The sequence below is a fragment of the Coregonus lavaretus genome (genome assembly GCF_964263955.1).
Source record: "Coregonus lavaretus genome assembly, chromosome: 33".
Taxonomy (NCBI): Eukaryota; Metazoa; Chordata; class Actinopteri; order Salmoniformes; family Salmonidae; genus Coregonus; species Coregonus lavaretus.
Genome location: NC_140020.1, coordinates 12,922,974 through 12,942,829, shown reverse-complemented (window position 1 = coordinate 12,942,829; position 19,856 = coordinate 12,922,974). Strand labels below are relative to the sequence as shown.

Below are 19,856 nucleotides of genomic sequence, written 5' to 3'. Positions count from 1 at the left end.
CGTCCTGTTGCTGCTCTCCGCACTAGGCCTTATGTGCGCCCCCAGGGTCCAGCATGCCCTGTTCCGGCTCTACGCACTAGGCCTTATGTGCGTCCCCAGGGTCCAGCATGCCCTGTTGCTTCTCTCCGCACTAGGCCTTATGTGCGTCCCCAGGGTCCAGCAGGCCCTGTTCCGGCTCTCCGCACTAGGCCTCATGTGCGTCCCCAGGGTCCAGCATGCTCTGTTGCTTCTCCCCGCACTAGCCCTGAGATGCGTGTCCTCAGCCCGGTACCTCCAGTTCCGGCACCACGCACCAGGCCTACGGTGCGCCTCAGACGGCCAGAGTCTGCCGTCTGCCCAACGGGGCCTGAACTGCCCGTCTGCCCAAAGGCGCTTAAGCCGCCCGTCTGCCATGAGCCGTCAGAGCCGTCCGCCAGACCGGAGCCGCTAGAGCCTTCTGCCAGACAGGATCAGCCAGAGCCTTCCGCCAGACAGGATCAGCCAGAGCCTTCCGCCAGACAGGATCAGCCAGAGCCTTCTGCCAGACAGGATCAGCCAGAGCCTTCCGCCAGACAGGATCAGCCAGAGCCTTCCGCCAGACAGGATCAGCCAGAGCCTTCCGCCAGACAGGATCAGCCAGAGCCTTCGGCCAGACAGGATCAGCCAGAGCCTTCGGCCAGACAGGATCAGCCAGATCCGTCAGCCTGCCATGAGCAGCCAGATTCGTCAGCCAGCCATGAGCAGCCAGATCCGTCGGCCAGCCATGAGCAGCCAGATCCGTCGGCCAGCCATGAGCAGCCAGATCCGTCAGCCAGCCATGAGCCGTTCAGCCAGGATCCGCCAGAGCCGTCCAGCCAGGATCCGCCAGAGCCAGCCAGCCAGGATCCGCCATTGAGTCAGGTGCTGCCCCTTATCCTGGTGCTGCCCCTTATCCTGGTGCTGCCCCTTAGTCCGGTGCTGCCCCTTAGTCCGGTGCTGCCCCTTAGTCCGGTGCTGCCCCTTAGTCCGGTGCTGCCCCTTAGTCCGGTGCTGCCCCTTAGTCCGGTGCTGCCCCTTAGTCCGGTGCTGCCTCTTAGTCCGGTGCTGCCCCTTAAACCGGTGGGGGTTATGTGGAGGAGGCTAGGGAAGCGGGTGGTGACTAAGGTGGGGTGGGGACCACGACCAGGGCCAGAACCGCCACCGTAGACAGACGCCCACCCAGACCCTCCCCTAGACTGTATGCTGGTGCGCCCGGAGTTCGCACCTTTAGGGGGGGGTACTGTGACACTCTGGCTCCGGGACTTTTGTATTTGAGCCAGGGTGTATTTTGTTATGTTTGGTTGGGTGTTTCTAAGTGTTGTATTTCTAGGTTTGGTCAATGACTCCCAATCGGAGGTAACGAGTGTCAGCTGTCGGCTCGTTATCTCTGATTGGGAGCCATATTTATTTCTGTATGTTTTCCTGTGGGGTTTGTGGGTTTTTGTTCCAGGTTCAGTCATAGTCACTGTAGGACTTCACTATCGTCATTTGTTTGTTGTTTTCGTGGTTGCTTTTATTTAAATAAAGTCATCATGTTCACTCCACGCGCTGCGTATTGGTCCGTTTCCTCAGACGATCGTGACAGTACGTACATACATACATACATACATACATTTTGTTTTGCAACTCAAGCAGCATAAATTATGTTATCTATGGTGGAAACATGTTTTAATTTACGTAATATTATTGAAATAAAGATTATTTGTGTTGCTAATGTGTGACGTTTTCTGTAATACTTTGATTATTTTTCCAGATCGTACTTTATACTTCACATGATATATCCCTTAATTTTCCTCTGTCTCATAACAACTGACCAACAGTATGAGTACAATATTCCGATTAATCTGGGTCTGAGAAACTGTCCCATAATGTAGGCTAGAATGTGATCATTATGCTTTCTCCTTCACAAATGAATCATATATTCTATTTATGTATTTATTTATGTATTTATTTATATATTTTGTCCTGTTTTTGGTAAATGTTTTTATATTCTGATTTGCATTTGTATCTGAGATGCAAACAGTAGTACGTTTGATCAGTTTCATACCGCAGATGTTTGATATTCCTATTTGTTTTCCCATCTTTAAAGGGATACTTCGGGATTTTGGCAATATCTACTTCCCCAGTATGATAGAGTTAGAAACATTTCTTAATGTCCCAATGCAGCCATGTTTTATCTCTGTTTTGTTGGGATTTAGTTTTGGCCTTTCTGGTGACATCACCAATAAGAGAGAGTTCCAAACCTCTCTGCCAATAACAGCTAGTATTCGGTTTTCCCCTCCCCACTCAGACGACTCCCAGACAGTCCTAGCAAAAATCTTATTTGAGAAATTGCTCTTTGCTAAGAAGCTATTTTTGTTTATTTGTGACCATTTTAATTGAAATCAATCACAGTAAGGTACTTAATTGTTAATTATTTGATATTGAGATCAAAATGGCTGCATTGGACCTTTTTAGTGTCACTCCACAATGATAGAATAGTTTACAATACAAAAAAACTACAACAACACTCAAATATAGTTTTGAGACACTAAAAGCAGTCTAGGCCCCTTACTTTTTTCAATCTTTACTAATGGCTTTGAATAAAGCCAGTGTGTCTTTGTGTGCGGATGACTCAACACTATACACGTCTGTCATACCAGCCTTCGCTTTGGCTCCCCCTCCTGTCCAGCTCAGGTGTTCGGCGTCGCCGGCCTTCTAGCTGCTGCCGAACCTGCTGCTGTCACGACTTCCGCCGAGGCTGCCTCCCCTCCTTGTTCGGGCAGGTTTCGGCGTTCGGCGTCACCGGCTTACTAGCTACTGCCGATCCATTTATCATCATTCCATTTGCCTTGTCTTCAATCACACACACCTGGATTTTTTCTCCAACTGGAGCTCTACTTCTCCAGCATCCGGCCGGTTCCATCTCCTGCCTCTCGGGGAAAGCCCTGGAGTGGGCCAACGTGGTGTGGAATGAAGGAGGAGCCGCGTTGGAGAACTACAGGGAGTTTGCTCGTCTCTTCCGGGCGGTCTTCGATCACCCGCCCGAGGGTCGAGAGGCGGGCGAGCGGCTGGTCCACCTGAGGCAGGGGACGAGGACTGCGCAGGACTTCGCATTCGAGTTTCGAACTCTGGCAGCTGGGTCCGGGTGGAACGAGCGGGCCCTGATCGACCAGTTCCGGTGCCATCTGTGAGAGGACGTCCGACGGGAGCTAGCCTGACACCATGTTGTCCTTCTCGCAACTGGTGGACATGGCCATTCATTTGGACAACCTGCTGGCAACCAGAGGACGTCCTGGAGGAGGTCTGCCCGTTTCCATCCCGGCCGACTCGGATCCAGAACCAATGGAGATGGGTGGAACCGCTAGCCGAGAGAGCGGAGGATGACAGCGCCAGTGCCACACTGGTGGCTTGAAGGGACATTTCACCACACGTTGTCGTCAACGCTCTTCTGGGTTTGGAGGCGGCAGGCAGGGTACTCTCACATCACCCCAGGTATCGAACACCCAAACTCGTTCAGAGCCCTCTGCTGCGCACTGTAAAATACTCGTCTCCTTTCTTGAGCACATGTATGTTCCCCAGTGTAAGGCGCTTGTCAAATCAGGCGCAGCTGGGAACCTTATGGACAGGGCATTCGCACACCATATAGGCATTCCATTGATTCCCCTATCCATTCCACACCCCATCAGAACACTTGATAGTCGACCATTAGGGTCCGGGTTGGTTGAGGAAGTTACTGCACCAGTCACCATGATTACCCAAGAGACTCATTGTGAGCAGGTTACTTTTTCCATTATTGAGTCTCCTGCTTTCCCAGTGGTATTAGGTATCCCTTGGCTAGCACGCCACAACCCCACCTTCTCATGGCCGCAGAGGGTTCTCACTGGGTGGTCGCAAGAGTGTCAGGGTAGGTGTCTAGGTGTTTCCGTTGGTGCAACCACAGTGGAAAGTCCAGACATTACCTCCACCGTGCGCATTCCCCCTGAATACCTCGATCTGGCGCAAGCGTTCTCTAAAACGAAGGCTACAAAATTACCACCTCATCGGGCGGGGGATTGCGTGATAAACCTCTGGGTAGACGCTGTATCTCCCAGGAGTCATGTATACCCCCTGTCACAGGCTGAAACGGTGGCTATGGAAACATATGTCACGAGTCCCTGCGCCAGGGGTATATACAGTGGGGAGAACAAGTATTTGATACACTGCCGATTTTGCAGGTTTTCCTACTTACAAAGCATGTAGTGGTCTGTAATTTCTATCATAAGTACACTTCAACTGTGAGAGACAGAATCTAAAACAAAAATCAAGAAAATCACATTGTATGATTTTTTTATAATTAATTTGCATTTTATTGCATGACATAAGTATTTGATCACCTACCAACCAGTAAGAATTCCAGCTCTCACAGACCTGTTAGTTTTTCTTTAAGAAGCCCTCCTGTTCTCCACTCATTACCTGTGTTAACTGCACCTGTTTGAACTCGTTACCTGTATAAAAGACACCTGTCCACACACTCAATCAAACAGACTCCAACCTCTCCACAATGGCCAAGACCAGAGAGCTGTGTAAGGACATCAGGGATAAAATTGTAGACCTTCACAAGGCTGGGATGGGCTAAAGGACAATAGGCAAGCAGCTTGGTGAGAAGGCAACAACTGTTGGCGCAATTATTATAAAATGGAAGAAGTTCAAGATGACGGTCAATCACCCTCGGTCTGGAACTCCATGCAAGATCTCACCTCGTGGGGCATCAATGATCATGAGGAAGGTGAGGGATCAGCCCAGAACTACACGGCAGGACCTGGTCAATAACCTGAAGAGAGCTGGGACCACAGTCTCAAAGAAAACCATTAGTAACACAATACGCCGTCATGGATTAAAATCCTGCAGCGCACGCAATGTCCCCCTGCTCAAGCCAGCGCATGTCCAGGCCCGTCTGAAGTTTGCCAATGACCATCTGGATGATCCAGAGGAGGAATGGGAGAAGGTCATGTGGTCTGATGAGACAAAAATAGAGCTTTTTGGTCTAAACTCCACTCGCCGTGTTTGGAGGAAGAAGAAGGATGAGTACAACCCCAAGAACACCATCCCAACCGTGAAGAATGGAGGTGGAAACATCATTCTTTGGGGATGCTTTTCTGCAAAGGGGACAGGACGACTGCACCGTATTGAGGGGAGGATGGATGGGGCCATGTATCGCGAGATCTTGGCCAACAACCTCCTTCCCTCAGTAAGAGCATTGAAGATGGATCGTGGCTGGGTCTTCCAGCATGACAACGACCCGAAACACACAGCCAGGGCAACTAAGGAGTGGCTTCGTAAGAAGCATCTCAAGGTCCTGGAGTGGCCTAGCCAGTCTCCAGACCTGAACCCAATAGAAAATCTTTGGAGGGAGCTGAAAGTCCGTATTGCCCAGCGACAGCCCCGAAACCTGAAGGATCTGGAGAAGGTGTCACGCCCTGGCTCTGGGGACTCTATGTATGTATGTTGAGCCAGGGTGTGAGTTTTCATTGTTTTGTGTTCTATTTTGGTATTTATATGTTGGCCAGGGTGGTTCCCAATCAGAGACGGCTGTAGCTCGTTGTCTCTGATTGGGAGCCATACTTAGGTAGCTGTTTGGCATTGTTTTGGTGTGGTATCTTGTTCCGTTTGGTTTGTGTAACCGTAGGACTTCACATTTCGTATCGTTTGTTGTTTTGTTCGTTGTGTTGTACATTCAATAAATATTATGTACGCATATCACGCTGCGCCTTGGCCCGCTTCTTCTCAAGACGATCGTGACAGAAGGTCTGTATGGAGGAGTGGGCCAAAATCCCTGCTGCAGTGTGTGCAAACCTGGTCAAGAACTACAGGAAACGTATGATCTCTGTAATTGCAAACAAAGGTTTCTGTACCAAATATTAAGTTCTGCTTTTCTGATGTATCAAATACTTATGTCATGCAATAAAATGCAAATTAATTATTTGATTGAGTGTGTGGACAGGTGTCTTTTATACAGGTAACGAGTTCAAACAGGTGCAGTTAACACAGGTAATGAGTGGAGAACAGGAGGGCTTCTTAAAGAAAAACTAACAGGTCTGTGAGAGCCGGAATTCTTACTGGTTGGTAGGTGATCAAATACTTATGTCATGCAATAAAATGCAAATTAATTATTTAAAAATCATACAATGTGATTTTCTTGATTTTTGTTTTAGATTCCGTCTCTCACAGTTGAAGTGTACCTATGATAAACATTACAGACCTCTACATGCTTTTTAAGTAGGAAAACCTGCAAAATCGGCTGTGTATCAAATACTTGTTCTCCCCACTGTACGTCCCTCCATTTCACCCGCCACCTTGAGTTTGTTCTTTGTGAAGAAGAAGGATGGAGGTCTGAGCCCGTGCATTGATTATCAACCACTGAACAGGGAGACGATAAGATTTAGTTATCCTCTCCCCCTCATTCCTTCAGTGATTGAATCAATGTATGGGGCGCGCTTCTTCACCAGATCTCAGGAGTGCATACAACCTGATGCGTTTCCGAGAGGGAGATGAGTGGAAGACAGCATTCAGCACAACCACAGGGCATTATGAATACCTGGTGATGCCCTATGGTTTGATGAATGCTCCCTCTGTTTTCCAGTCCTTTGTGTACGAGGTGTTTCGGGACATGCTTGGTCACGGTGTAGTGGTCAACATCGATGACATCCTGGTGTATTCTGCTACGCACGCCGAGCATGTGTCCCTGGTTCGCAAGGTGCTGGCCCGACTGTTGGAAAATGACCTTTATGCTAAGACAGAGAAGTGTATGTTTTTCCAGCAGTCCGTCTCCTTCCTTGGATACCGCATTTCCACCTCAGGTGTGGAGATGGAGAGAGATCGCATTTCATCCGTGCGTAATTGGCCGACTCCAACCACGGTTAAGGAGGTGAAGCGCTTCCTTGGCTTTGCCAACTATTATCGGAGGTTTATCCGGGGCTTTGGCAAGGTCGCAGCTCCCATTACCTCCCTGTTGAAGGGTGGGCCGTCCTGGCTCCGCTGGTCTGCTGAGGCTGACCTGGCCTTCAGCGAACTGCGGGGTCTGTTCACCTCAGCCCCAGTACTGGCCCACCCCGATTCATCACTACCATTCGTAGTGGAGGTGTATGCGTCCAAGGTTGGGATAGGAGCTGTCCTGTCTCAACGATTGGGTACGCTACCCAAGCTCCGCCCCTGTGCGTTCTTTTCGAAGAAGCTCAGCCCGGTGGAGCAGAACTAGGGCGTTGGTAATCGGGAGCTGTTGGCTGTTGTCCGAGCCTTGATCGTGTGGAGGCATTGGCTCGAGGGGGCAAAACACCTTTTCCTCATCTGGATGGACCACCGTAACCTGGAGTACTTCCGGGCAGCAAGGAGGCTGAATCCTCGCCAGGCCAGGTGGGCCCTATTCTTCACCCGGTTTGATTTCACTCTATCATACATCCCGGGGACGAAGAACATGAAGGCAGACGCGCTGTCCCGGCTGTATCACACAGAGGAGAGGCCCAGAGACAACACTCCCATACTGCCGGCCTCCTGCATTGTGACACCGGTAGTATGCGCGATGGACGCGGATATAGAACAGGCATTACGCACGGATCCCTCTCCACCTCAGTGTCCAGATGGGCTACAGTATGTGCCTGCTCTTATCCGTGATTGTCTGATCTACTGGACACACGTCACCCTCCTCTGGTCACCCAGGTATCGCCGTACAGTGCGCTGCCTGACCGGAAGATACTGGTGGTCTACCTTGGCTAAGGACGTGAGGGTGTATGTCTCCTCCTGCTCAGTGTGCGCCCAGAGTAAGGTACCTAGGCACCTCCCAGCTGGTAAGATACAACCTTTACCAGTTCCACAACGACCATGGTCTCACCTAAGTGTTGGTTCACCTAACTGATCTTCCCCTCTCCCAAGGTAACACCACCATCCTGGTCGTTGTGGACCGCTTTTCTAAAGCCTGCCGCCTCCTTCCTCTGCCCGGTCTCCCCACGGCTCTGCAAACTGCGGAGGCCCTGTTTACACACGTCTTCCGGCACTACGGGGTACCAGAGGATATAGTGTCTGACCGAGGTCCCCAGTTCACGTCCAAGGTCTGGAAGGCATTCATGGAACATCTGGGGGTCTCCGTCAGCCTGACCTCTGGGTTCCACCACGAGAGTAATGGGCAGGTGGAACGGGTAAATCAGGACGTGGGTAGGTTCCTGCGGTCCTACTGCCAGGACCGGCCGGGGGAGTGGTCGGTGTTCTTGCCATGGGAAGAATATGCCCAGAACTCTCTCCGCCACTCCTCCACTAACCTAACACCTTTCCAGTGTATTCTAGGTTACCAACCGGTTCTGTCACCGTGGCACCAGAGCCAGAACGAGGCTCCTGCGGTGGATGACTGGTTTTGGCGCATGGAGGAGACATGGAATGCTGCCCACGTTCACCTCCAACGTGCCATGCGTCGTCAGAAGGCCAACGCTGACCACCACTGCAGTGAGGCCCCCGACTTTGTACCGGGGGATCGGGTCTGGCTTTCGACCCGGAATCTGCCCCTCAGCCTGCCCTGCCAGAAGCTGAGCCTGCGGTTTGCGGGGCCGTTCAAAGTCCTGAGGAGAGTCAATGAGGTCACTTATAGGTTATTACTTCCCCCTGATTACCGTATTAACCCCTAGTTTCATGTGTCTCTCTGGTAGCTGGTCCGCTCCAGGAGGCTGAGCTGCGGGAGGTCCCTCCACCTCCTCTGGACATCGAGGGGGCCCCGGCGTACTCTGTCCGTTCCATCCTGGATTCGAGGCGTTAGGTAGGGGGCCTTCAGTACCTCGTGGAGTGGGAGGGGTACTGTCCGGAGGAACGGTGCTGGGTTCCGGTGAGGGATATCCTCGATCCCTCCACGTTACGGGATTTCCACCGTCGCCATCCGGCTCGCCCTGCTCCGCGTCCTTCTGGCCGTCCCCGAGGCCGTGGTCGGCGCGCTGCTGGAGCCGCGCATCAAGGGGCGGGGTACTGTCACGACTTCCGCCGAGGCTGCCTCCCCTCCTTGTTCGGGCAGGTTTCGGCGTTTGACGTCACCGGCTTACTAGCTACTGCCGATCCATTTATCATCACTCCATTTGTCTTGTCTTCAATCACACACACCTGGTCCATATTCCCTCATTAGTCATGGTATAAGTGTTCCCTCTGTTTCCTTGTCTGTGTGGGTGATTGTTTATTGTGGAGGTTTGTGAAGCTCGTGGAGCTCGTGTAGTGTGTATCGACAGGAGTATTTTCCAGTGTGCCTTGTATTTTCCAGTGAGCCTGTTTTGTGCTCTGGAGTGTGTTTGACGCATTTTTTGCGTAAACCTGTATTTTGCGGATTAAAGCCTGTTATTCTGTGATTTACCCTCCTGCGCCTGACTTCTTCAACACCACCTCATCACAGCTGCTGGCAAACGCCCTTCACTCATCAACCCTGGACTTGTCTCGTCATCAATACACACACCTGGTTCCAAACCCCACTCTATCACTGTATATATACTCCCTCTGTCATTTGTCTTTGTCGGTCATTGTACAATGGCTTGCGAAAGCCTATTTTGTTGCCTTACAACCTGAAATTAAAATGGGTTTTTTGGGGTTCGTATCATTTGATTTACACAACATGCCTACCACTTTGAAGATGCAAAATATTTTTCTTGTGAAACAAACAAGAAATAAGACAAAAAAAAACAGAAAACTTGTGCGTGCATAACAATTCACCCCCCTAAAGTCAATACTTTGTAGAGACACCTTTTGCAGCAATTACAGCTGCAAGTCTCTTGGGGTATGTCTCTATAAGCTTGGCACATCAAGCCACTGGGATTTTTGCCCATTCTTCAAGGCAAAACTGCTCCAGCTCCTTCAAGTTGGATGGGCTCCGCTGGTGTACAGCAATCTTTAAGTCAAGCAGGTTGTCGGTTGTCGGGAGAGGTCGTGTTTTTCTCTAGCTGGAGGTAAGCAGGAGGTAAGCTTCTCATATGGTGTTGAGTAAAGCTTAACCATGTATTAGATCGTAGGTAGGTAGTTAGCTGTAGTTAGGTATTGTATTTATTATAGGTTAGTAATGTTGTTATTGTAGGTTTCCGTAGGTAATTGTAGGTTAGTATCGAAGCACGAGGCTAGCTAGCTAGCGGGTAGCTACTGGTAACGATTAGCAACGCTGGAGAGCTGGTTCCAATGTTAATGTAGTGCTAGCCAACGTTTAATTTTTTGCTTAACCATGTATTAGATCGTAGGTAGGTAGTTAGCCGTAGTTAGGTATTGTATTTATTATAGGTTAGTAATGTTGTTATTGTAGGTTTCCGTAGGTAATTGTAGGTTAGTATCGAAGCACGAGGCTAGCTAGCTAGCGGGTAGCTACTGGTAACGATTAGCAACGCTGGAGAGCTGGTTCCAATGTTAATGTGCTGCTAGCCAACGTTTAATTTTTTGCTGCGTTATGCGTTATGAAAGGAACTAGACACGGACTTGAATTATCTGTTTAGTGTGCTAACACACTCTTGGCAGTTTGTTGTAACCAAGTATTGATGCTAAATTGTGTGTTAATGGATGCTAGCTTGCAAGTTAGCTACGGCGTCATAGCTAGGCATCATGGGTTGTTGTGTGTAGTTACTGTGTCTTGGCAGTGCCGGCTGTAGCACGAAGCGAGCTACCTAGCCGTTTTTTCGAACAGAGTCAGAGTCAACACAATAGCCATTGTGTGCCGGGTGTAGCACGAAGCTAGCTAGCTAGCCGTTCTTCAAACAAAGTCAACACAGTGGCCATTGCTAGCTACCCAACACGACCAGCTAACTGTACGGTAGTAGCTAAATACAATATACTTGTCCTAGCTAGCCAACGTCTAATCATTGCTGCGTCATGAAAGGAACTTGACACAGACACGAATGATCTGTTTAGTGGTGGCAGGCAGTTTAGTGGTTAAGAGCGTTGTGCCAGTAACCGAAAGGTCGCTGGTTCTAATCCCCAAGCCAACTAGGTGAAAAATCTGTCGATGTGCCCTTGAGCAAGGCACTTAACCCTAATTGCTCCTGTAAGTCGCTCTGGATAAGAGCGTCTGCTAAATGACGTAAATGTAAATGTAAATGTAAAATGTGTTATCACACTATTGGTGGTTTGTTGTGACCAAGTGTTGGTGCTAAATGGTGTGTTATTGTTATTGGATGCTAGCTTGCTAGTTAGCTATGGTGTCATAGTTGGCTAGCTGAATAAAGTGGGTTGAGTCTATTCCTTTAAACATTGAACCGCTGTGGTTCACAACAATTCTGATTTCTAAAGGCGGAAGTTGGGAGAGTTTTTGTTCGGGTGGTTCAGTGAAACAATTTTAGTTTCTGAGGTAGAAGTTTTTGGTGAGGGAGGCCCTGCTCTCTCCGCTCCCAGATGCTTAGCTCATTTCATTCCGATCTCCTCTGCATTTTTGTAGCCATTTGCTACAGCCTGTCAACTATGCCTCTGCCTATCCCTGTTCTCTCCTCTCTGCACAGGCTACACAAACGCACCACACCGCGTGGCTGCTGCCTCTCTAACCTGGTGGTCCCTGCACCCACCACCCACGTGGAGTTCCAGGTCGCAGGCAGCCTCTGGAACTGCCGTTCTGCTGCCAACAAAGCTGACTTCATCCCAGCCTATGCCAACCTCCAGTCCCTCGACTTCCTGGCGCTGACGGAAACATGGATCACCACTGAAAACACTGCTACTCCTACTGCTCTCTCCTCGTCTGACCATGTGTTCTCGCATACCCCGAGAGCATCTGGTCAGAGGGGTGGTGGTACAGGAATCCTCATCTCTCCCAAGTGGACATTCTAAATTTTTCCCCTAACCCATCTGTCTATCTCCTCATTTGAATTCCATGCTGTCACAGTCACTAGCCCATTTAAGCTTAATATCCTTGTCATCTATCGCCCTCCAGGTTCCCTTGGAGAGTTCATCAATGAGCTTGACGCCTTGATAAGTTCCTTCCCTGAGGATGGCTCACCCCTCACAGTTTTGGGGGATTTCAACCTCCCTATGTCCACATTTGACTCATTTCTCTCTGTCTCCTTCTTTCCACTCCTCTCCTCTTTTGACCTCACCCTCTCACCGTCCCCCCCTACTCACAAGGCAGGCAATATGCTTGACCTCATCTTCACTAGATGCTGCTCCTCTACTAATCTCACTGCAACTCCCCTCCATGTCTCCGACCACTACTTTGTTTCCTTTTCTCTCTCGCTCTCCTCCCACACTACTCACTCTGCCCCTACACAGATGGTAATGCGCCGCCGCAACCTTCGCTCTCTCTCTCCCACTACTCTCTCCTCTTCCATCCTATCATCTCTTCCCTCTGCTCAATCCTTCTCCCTCCAATCTCCTGATTCTGCCTCCTCAACCCTCCTCTCCTCCCTTTCTGCATCCTTTGACTCTCTGTGTCCCCTATCCTCCCGGCCGGCTCGGTCCTCCCCTCCAGCTCCGTGGCTTGATGACTCATTGCGAGCTCACAGAACAGAGCTCCGGGCAGCGGAGCGGAAATGGAAGAAAACTAAACTCCCTGCCGACCTGGCATCTTTTCACTCCCTCCTCTCTACATTTTCTTCATCTGTTTCTGCTGCTAAGGCCACCTTCTACCACTCTAAATTCCAAGCATCTGCCTCTAACCCTAGGAAGCTCTTTGCCACATTTTCCTCCCTCCTGAATCCTCCCCCCCCCCCCACCCCCCCCTCCTCTCTCTCTGTGGATGACTTCGTCAACCACTTTGAAAAGAAGGTTGACGACATCCGATCCTCGTTTGTTAAGTCTAATGACACTGCTGGTCCTGCTCACACTGCCCTACCCTATGCTTTGACTTCTTTCTCCCCTCTCTCTCCAGATAAAATCCTGCGACTTGTGACTGCAGGCCGCCCAACAACCTGCCCGCTTGACCCCATCCCCTCCTCCCTTCTCCAGACCATCTCCGGTGACCTTCTCCCCTACCTCACCTCGCTGATCAACTCATCCTTGACCGCTGGCCATGTCCCTTCCGTCTTCAAGAGAGCGAGAGTTGCTCCCCTTCTCAAAAAACCAACACTCGACCCCACTGATGTCAACAACTACAGACCAGTATCCCTTCTTTCTTTTCTTTCCAAAACTATTGAGCGTGCCGTCTTTAGCCAACTCTCTTGCTATCTCTCTCAGAATGACCTTCTTGATCCAAACCAATCAGGTTTCAGGACTGGTCATTCAACTGAGACTGCTCTTCTCTGTGTCACGGAGACTCCGCACTGCTAAAGCTAACTCTCTCTCCTCTGCTCTTGTCCTTCAAGACCTGTCTGCTGCCTTTGATACTGTGAACCATCAGATCCTCCTCTCCACCCTCTCCGAGCTGGGCATCTCCGGCGCGGCTCACTCCTGGATTGCGTCCTACCTGACCGGTCGCTCCTACCAAGTGGCGTGGCGAGAAGCTGTCTCCGCACCACGTGCTCTCACCACTGGTGTCCCCCAGGGCTCAGTTCTAGGCCCTCTCCTTTTCTCCCTATACACCAAGTCACTTGGCTCTGTCATATCCTCACATGGCCTTTCCTATCATTGCTACGCTGACGATACACAACTAATCTTCTCCTTTCCCCCTTCTGATAACCAGGTGGCGAATCGCATCTCTGCATGTCTGGCAGACATATCAGTATGGATGACGGATCACCACCTCAAGCTGAACCCTGGCAAGACGGAGCTGCTCTTCCTCCCGGGGAAGGACTGCCCGTTCCATGATCTCGCCATCACGGTTGACAACTCCGCTGTGTCCTCCTCCCAGAGTGCGAAGAGCCTAGGCGTGACCCTGGACAACACCCTGTCGTTCTCCGCCAACATCAAGGCGGTGACCCGCTCCTGCAGGTTCATGCTCTACAACATTCGGAGAGTACGACCCTGCCTTGCACAGGAAGCGGCACAGGTCCTAATCCAGGCACTTGTCATCTCCCGTCTGGACTACTGCAACTCGCTGTTGGCTGGCCTCCCTGCCTGTGCCATTAAACCCCTACAACTCATCCAGAATGCCGCAGCCCGTCTGGTGTTCAACCTTCCCAAGTTCTCTCACGTCACCCCCCTCCTCCGCACACTCCACTGGCTTCCAGTTGAAGCTCGCATCCGCTACAAGACCATGGTGCTTGCCTATGGAGCAGTGAGGGGAACGGCACCTCTGTACCTTCAGGCTCTGATCAGTCCCTACACCCAAACGAGGGCATTGCGTTCATCCACCTCTGGCCTGCTGGCTCCCCTTCCTCTGCGGAAGCATAGCTCCCGCTCAGCCCAGTCAAAACTGTTCGCTGCTCTGGCACCCCAATGGTGGAACAAGCTCCCTCACGACGCCAGGACAGCGGAGTCACTCACCACCTTCCGGAGACATTTGAAACCCCACCTCTTTAAGGAATACCTGGGATAGGATAAAGTATCAATTTTAGTCTCATCAGAGTACCTTCTTCCATATGTTTGGGGAGTCTCCCACATGCCTTTTGGCGAACAAAAAACGTGTTTGCTTATTTCTTTCTTTAAGCAATGGCTTTTTTCTGGCCACTCTTCCGTAAAGCCCAGCTCTGTGGAGTGTTTTGGCTTAAAGGGGTCCTATTGACAGATACTCCAATCTCCGCTGTGGAGCTTTGCAGCTTCTTCAGGGTTATCTTTGGTCTCTTTGTTGCCTCTCTGATTAATGCCCTCCTTGCCTGGTCCGTGAGTTTTGGTGGGCGGCCCTCTCTTGGCAGGTTTGTTGTGGTGCCATATTCTTTCCATTTTTTAATAATGGATTTAATGGTGCTCCGAGGGATGTTAAAAGTTTTGGATATTTTTTCATAACCCAACCCTGATCTGTACTTGTCCCTGACCTGTTTGGAGAGCTCTTTGGTGTTGGTGTTGCAGACTCTGGGGCCTTTCAGAACAGGTGTGTATTTACTGAGATCATGTGACAGATCATGTGACACTTAGATTGCACACAGGTGGACTTTATTTAACTAATTATGTGACTTCTGAAGGTAGTTGGTTGCTCCAGATCTTATTTAGGGGCTTCATAGCAAAGGGGGTGAATACATATGCACGCACCAATTTTCCGTTCGCTATTTTTTTGAATTTTTTGAAACAAGTTATTTTTTTCATTCCACTTCACCAATTTGGACTATTTTGTGTATGTCCATTACATGAAATCCAAATAAAAATCTATTTAAATTGCAGGTTGTAATGCAACAAAATAGGAAAAATGCCAAGTGGGGTGAATACTTTTGCAAGGCACTGTATGTGTTGATTGTTTTCCTGAGAGGAATCTCCCCTACTATTTCCTGAGTACTTTATATTTTGTACTGTGGGTTTCGTCCCGCTTTAAGCTATGGTGCTTTAATAAATGATGTAGTTCTAAACCTCCGACTGCCTCCTGCTTACTCCTCTCTACAATTGTGACAATGTCAGCTACCACAGTGACTGAAATGACAACACTTAACAAAGAGCTACAGTTAGTTTCAGAATGGGTGGCAAGGAATAAGTTAGTTCTAAATATTTCAAAAACTAAAAGCATTTTTTTTGGAGTAACCCTGTGTTGTAAACTGTCATGGTCAAAACATACTGATACAACAGTAGCTAGGATGGGGAGAGGTCTGTCTATAATAAAGCACTGCTCTGCATTCTTAACAGCACTATCAACAAGGCAGGTCCTATAGGCCCTAGTTTTGTCGCACCTGGACTTGCAATTGGCTCAGAACAGGGCAGCACGGCTGGCACTTGGATGTACACAGAGAGCTAACATTAATAATATGCATGTCAATCTCTCTTGGCTCAAAGTGGAGGAGAGATTGACTTCATCACTACTTGTATTTGTGAGAGGTATTGACATGTTAAATGCACCCAAGCATACCCCACAAGACATGCCACCAGAGGTCTCTTCACAGTCCCCAAGTCCAAAACAGACTATGGGAGGCGCACAGTACTACATAGAGCCATGACTACATGGAACTCTATTCCACATCAAGTAACTCATGCCAGAAATAAAATTAGATTAGAAAAAAACAGATACAAATACACCTTGTGGAACAGCGGGTACTGTGAAGCAACACAAACATAGACACATGCATACAAACACACGATAACATACGCACTATACACACATGTACACATGGATTTTGTGTTATAGATATGTGGTAGTAGAGTAGAGGCCTGAGGGCACACACTTAATATGTTGTGAAATCTGTTATGAATGTATTGTTTTTTAAATGTATAATAGCCTTAATTTTGCTGGACCCCAGGAAGAGTAGCTGCTGCCTTGGAAGCAGTTAATGGGGATCCATAATAAATACAAATACAAATACAAAGCAGTCAATAGTCAAACATGGTACAGTATTTCCTTTGGCGTCATCTATAATGCATTACATCATGTATATGGTATCACGATGTCCATAAATCTGTAATGGTATGAATATCACCTTAATGCACACGTTTTTACCATGTCATTTATAGACAACATCATTTATGTTGCTTCAGTATATCATGTATAATACACTATATTAAAATATAGTTACATTTACAGCAAGCACATGCACAGTTATCCATCTGGAAAATCTTATATTTGTTGAAGTAAAATCTGTGCTCATATCATATAGTCCAATGAAGAAGGTTAAATGGATACTTTGGGATTTTGGCAATGAGGCCCTTTAACTACTTCCCCAGAGCCAGATTAACTTGTGGATACCATTTTTATGTCTCTGTGTCTAGTATGAAGGAAGTTAGATGTAGTTTCACGAGCCAATGCTAACTACGGTTAGGGTTATGGTTAGGGTTAGGCTGGACATGAAGCTAGGATTAGGGGTTCTGCTCAATTTAATTTCAAACTATCATATTAATCTCATTGATGGTCGTCCTTGCATTCATAGCTCATTCAATGAATTGAAGAGTGGTTACATTTCTACAGCCCTAGTGGCAGAGGGTCAGCTTTGTTGTTTTTTCAAATCCGACATTGCCTCTTTAAAGTTCCATGAGCAGAGCCTAATCAAAATTAGTACAAACTGCCAAACATGACATCACCCCCATTGTTTATCAACACCTTCTGAGTGGCAAGACACCTGTGGGAATGGGATCATCATTAAAGGTGAAGTCAGATTATAGGTGCTAACAGGGCCCTCTGGTAGGTTCATTTGTCCTCCTATTTCCCAGAATCATTACTCTGATAGAAGACTCATCTGATGGCCGTGGCATAAAGTGGTTGCCATGGGCACCTCAAAGCACAGGTCATAGAGGTCACAGCCTACTACCTCTGTTGTCGTTTTATTTTCAGCACAAGGCAAAATTATGTAAATTATTTTAATCGAGACATTTGACGTGTTTCACACAATTCTCAAAAGTGATGTACAATTTATCTTGCATTCCAAGCCACTCATTAAAGGCTAAATCTGTAAGAGGTCCTGTTGTTCAATTGTCATTTGGTCATGGTCATGCAGTATAAAGTATACCCATTCATTCTTGAAGAATTAGATGTGTGATCTTTGCTTATGCTTGATTGCCATCTTAGATTATGACATACAATCCTGCATTATTACAACGGTAATTGTTTATTACAACTGGGCCCATAATTGTTGAATACCTGTTGCCAACTGAATCATGTGGACTCATCAGACACAGTGAACAACATACAGTAGGAGTCTCCACAGACTAAAACCATGATTTCATTGGCTGTGGAGCAGACAGAATAGTAAACAGTTCCAAAATGTTGTGGTGATCATTTTTGGAGCGTCCCTTTAACAGCGTCCTTCTGTTTATATAATGCACAGAAGCTTTCGAAGAGCTTCAGACTGATCGAGGGGGTGCATGGTTTGCTGACTATGATTGGGTGAGATTAAACTTTTCTTATGCATGATCTATATTACACACCATAATTGTATAACCAATTGTTCAACAAGTCAACATGACTATAGAGTGTTTACTTGTCTCTTTGTTTCCCTCTGCTGAAAGGATCCTGACCAGAGCTCAAAATCAAACACCATTTGTTCTTAGTGCTTCCCATGGACAAATACAGATTGAGGTATTGATTGCTGAGAAATAATCATTTTAGATATTAAGGTGAGTATAGGTTTCAGTTTTATTCATACTACATATTTGTATTTTCAAAAGAACAAGAATAAGAAACTACATACTATAAATATATAGTATAAAAGTTTAATAAAATGGTGTTTATTAAATGTGTAACTATTTCATGAAGACAGCATGGCTTATTATTTATATGGGAATTTGTTACAAGAGCCAAATTTCCCTCAAGTGGCCACATTTCCATCATTTGTGTTATTTTTGGAAATAAACTGGATTCCGATGGGAAGCATTATCAGCAGGATGTGTTCTATTTTCAGAAGCCCATTAATCTGATTCAGAACAACACTTTGGACTAGCAGTTCATTGTTCCGTCTGTTACAGTAACGCTACTGTTGCAAAACGTTAATTGAACGTAAGTCCAGTTAATTTTAGCAAACAAAGATGTAGATGACAGTATGAAAAATGTTGTAATTACACATTTAAAGCTGTGATCAAATTGTTCCTTGTCTCTAGGTCTAAAACACCAGGTGGAATGGACTTCTCAAATACTTCAAACCTTAACAGCACTGTGAAAACACAGACTCTTTTCTGCTACGAGTCTTTGAGTGGATCGTGTGTGAGGTTTGCTCGACCCCTGAGCACTCAGGTTCCTATGTTCACATCGATGGGGTTGGCCATACTGGTGACTGTTATTGGGAACCTTCTGGTCATCACCTCCATTGCACACTTCAAGCAGCTCCAAACCTCCGTAAACCAACTCCTCCTCTCCCTGGCTGTGTGTGACCTCCTTCTGGGACTGTTTGTGATGCCGTGCAGTGCTGTGCGCTCTGTCCAGGGCTGTTGGTACCTAGGAGGGTTTCTGTGTAAGCTCCACACCAGCACTGATATTATGCTGAGCACATCCTCCATCTTCCATCTATCCTTCATCTCCATTGACCGTTACTTTGCTGTCTGCAGGCCACTGTCGTACAGACTGATCATCAGCAATAACACTGTATTGATCATGATCGCCACCAGTTGGCTGGTCCCTGCCATTTTTGCTTATGGAATGATCTTCTCTGAGATGAATCTAAAAGGCAGGGAGGATTTCTATGAAACACATGTCAAGTGTATTGGAGGCTGTTATGTGTTCTTTAGTCCAGTGGCGGCTGTAGTAGCATCGTCCTTCAGTTTTTACATCCCAGGCCTGATCTTGATTTGTATATACTCCAAGATATATTGGGTTGCCAGGACTCAGGCCAGGTCCATTAAAGATTTATCTCGTCAGTTTAAAGAGGCAGACTCTGGACGTAGAGAGAGACGAGGGGCAAATATTCTGGCAATAGTAGTGGGAGTGTTTCTAACCTGCTGGAGTCCCTTTTCCTTGTGCCTCATCATTGACCCTTTCATACAGTACTCCATCCCACCGCTGTTGGGAGATACCCTGGTTTGGTTTGGATATTTGAACTCTGCTTTTAACCCTGTTGTCTATGCTTTCTTTTACACTTGGTTCAGGAGGGCTTTGAGAATCATCATCAGTGGTCACATCTTTCACAGGGGTTCATGTAGATTTAGATTGTATTCTGAGTAAAGTTTCAGTTGATGTTACTGTATGACGTGTTCAAATAAATATATGAATTATGATGGGATGTAACATGTGACAGTTATGCTACTCAAAGTTATAAAGCTTGAGTGAAAATGTAACAGAAGCTGCTTTTAACCTGTTTCAAATAAAGCTGTTTGCCTGAAATAAATTTGTTTCAGTGCTTGTGATACTTGTGCCTGTCACCTTGTTGAATAGTGTTCTTTGTCTCCTCCTAGTGTCTATTGCTGGAACAGTAATTCTGTGTTGAGTGGCCCACTTGAGCTTAGAGCTCATGACATCATTATCTTACTACACTATCATACCGTTG

At 47.6% G+C, this 19,856-nt stretch overlaps 1 protein-coding gene across 1 annotated transcript; it reads left to right on the top strand.

The window, feature by feature from the left end:
- Positions 1 to 18,496: 18,496 nt before the first annotated feature.
- Positions 18,497 to 19,534, top strand: LOC311108837 (trace amine-associated receptor 1-like; the record flags this gene model as incomplete). The annotated part of the gene is made up of 1 exon (XM_084151601.1): positions 18,497 to 19,534. One exon carries the CDS (start codon positions 18,497 to 18,499, stop codon positions 19,532 to 19,534), a length of 1,038 nt encoding a protein of 345 aa, XP_084007727.1.
- Positions 19,535 to 19,856: the final 322 nt, after the last annotated feature.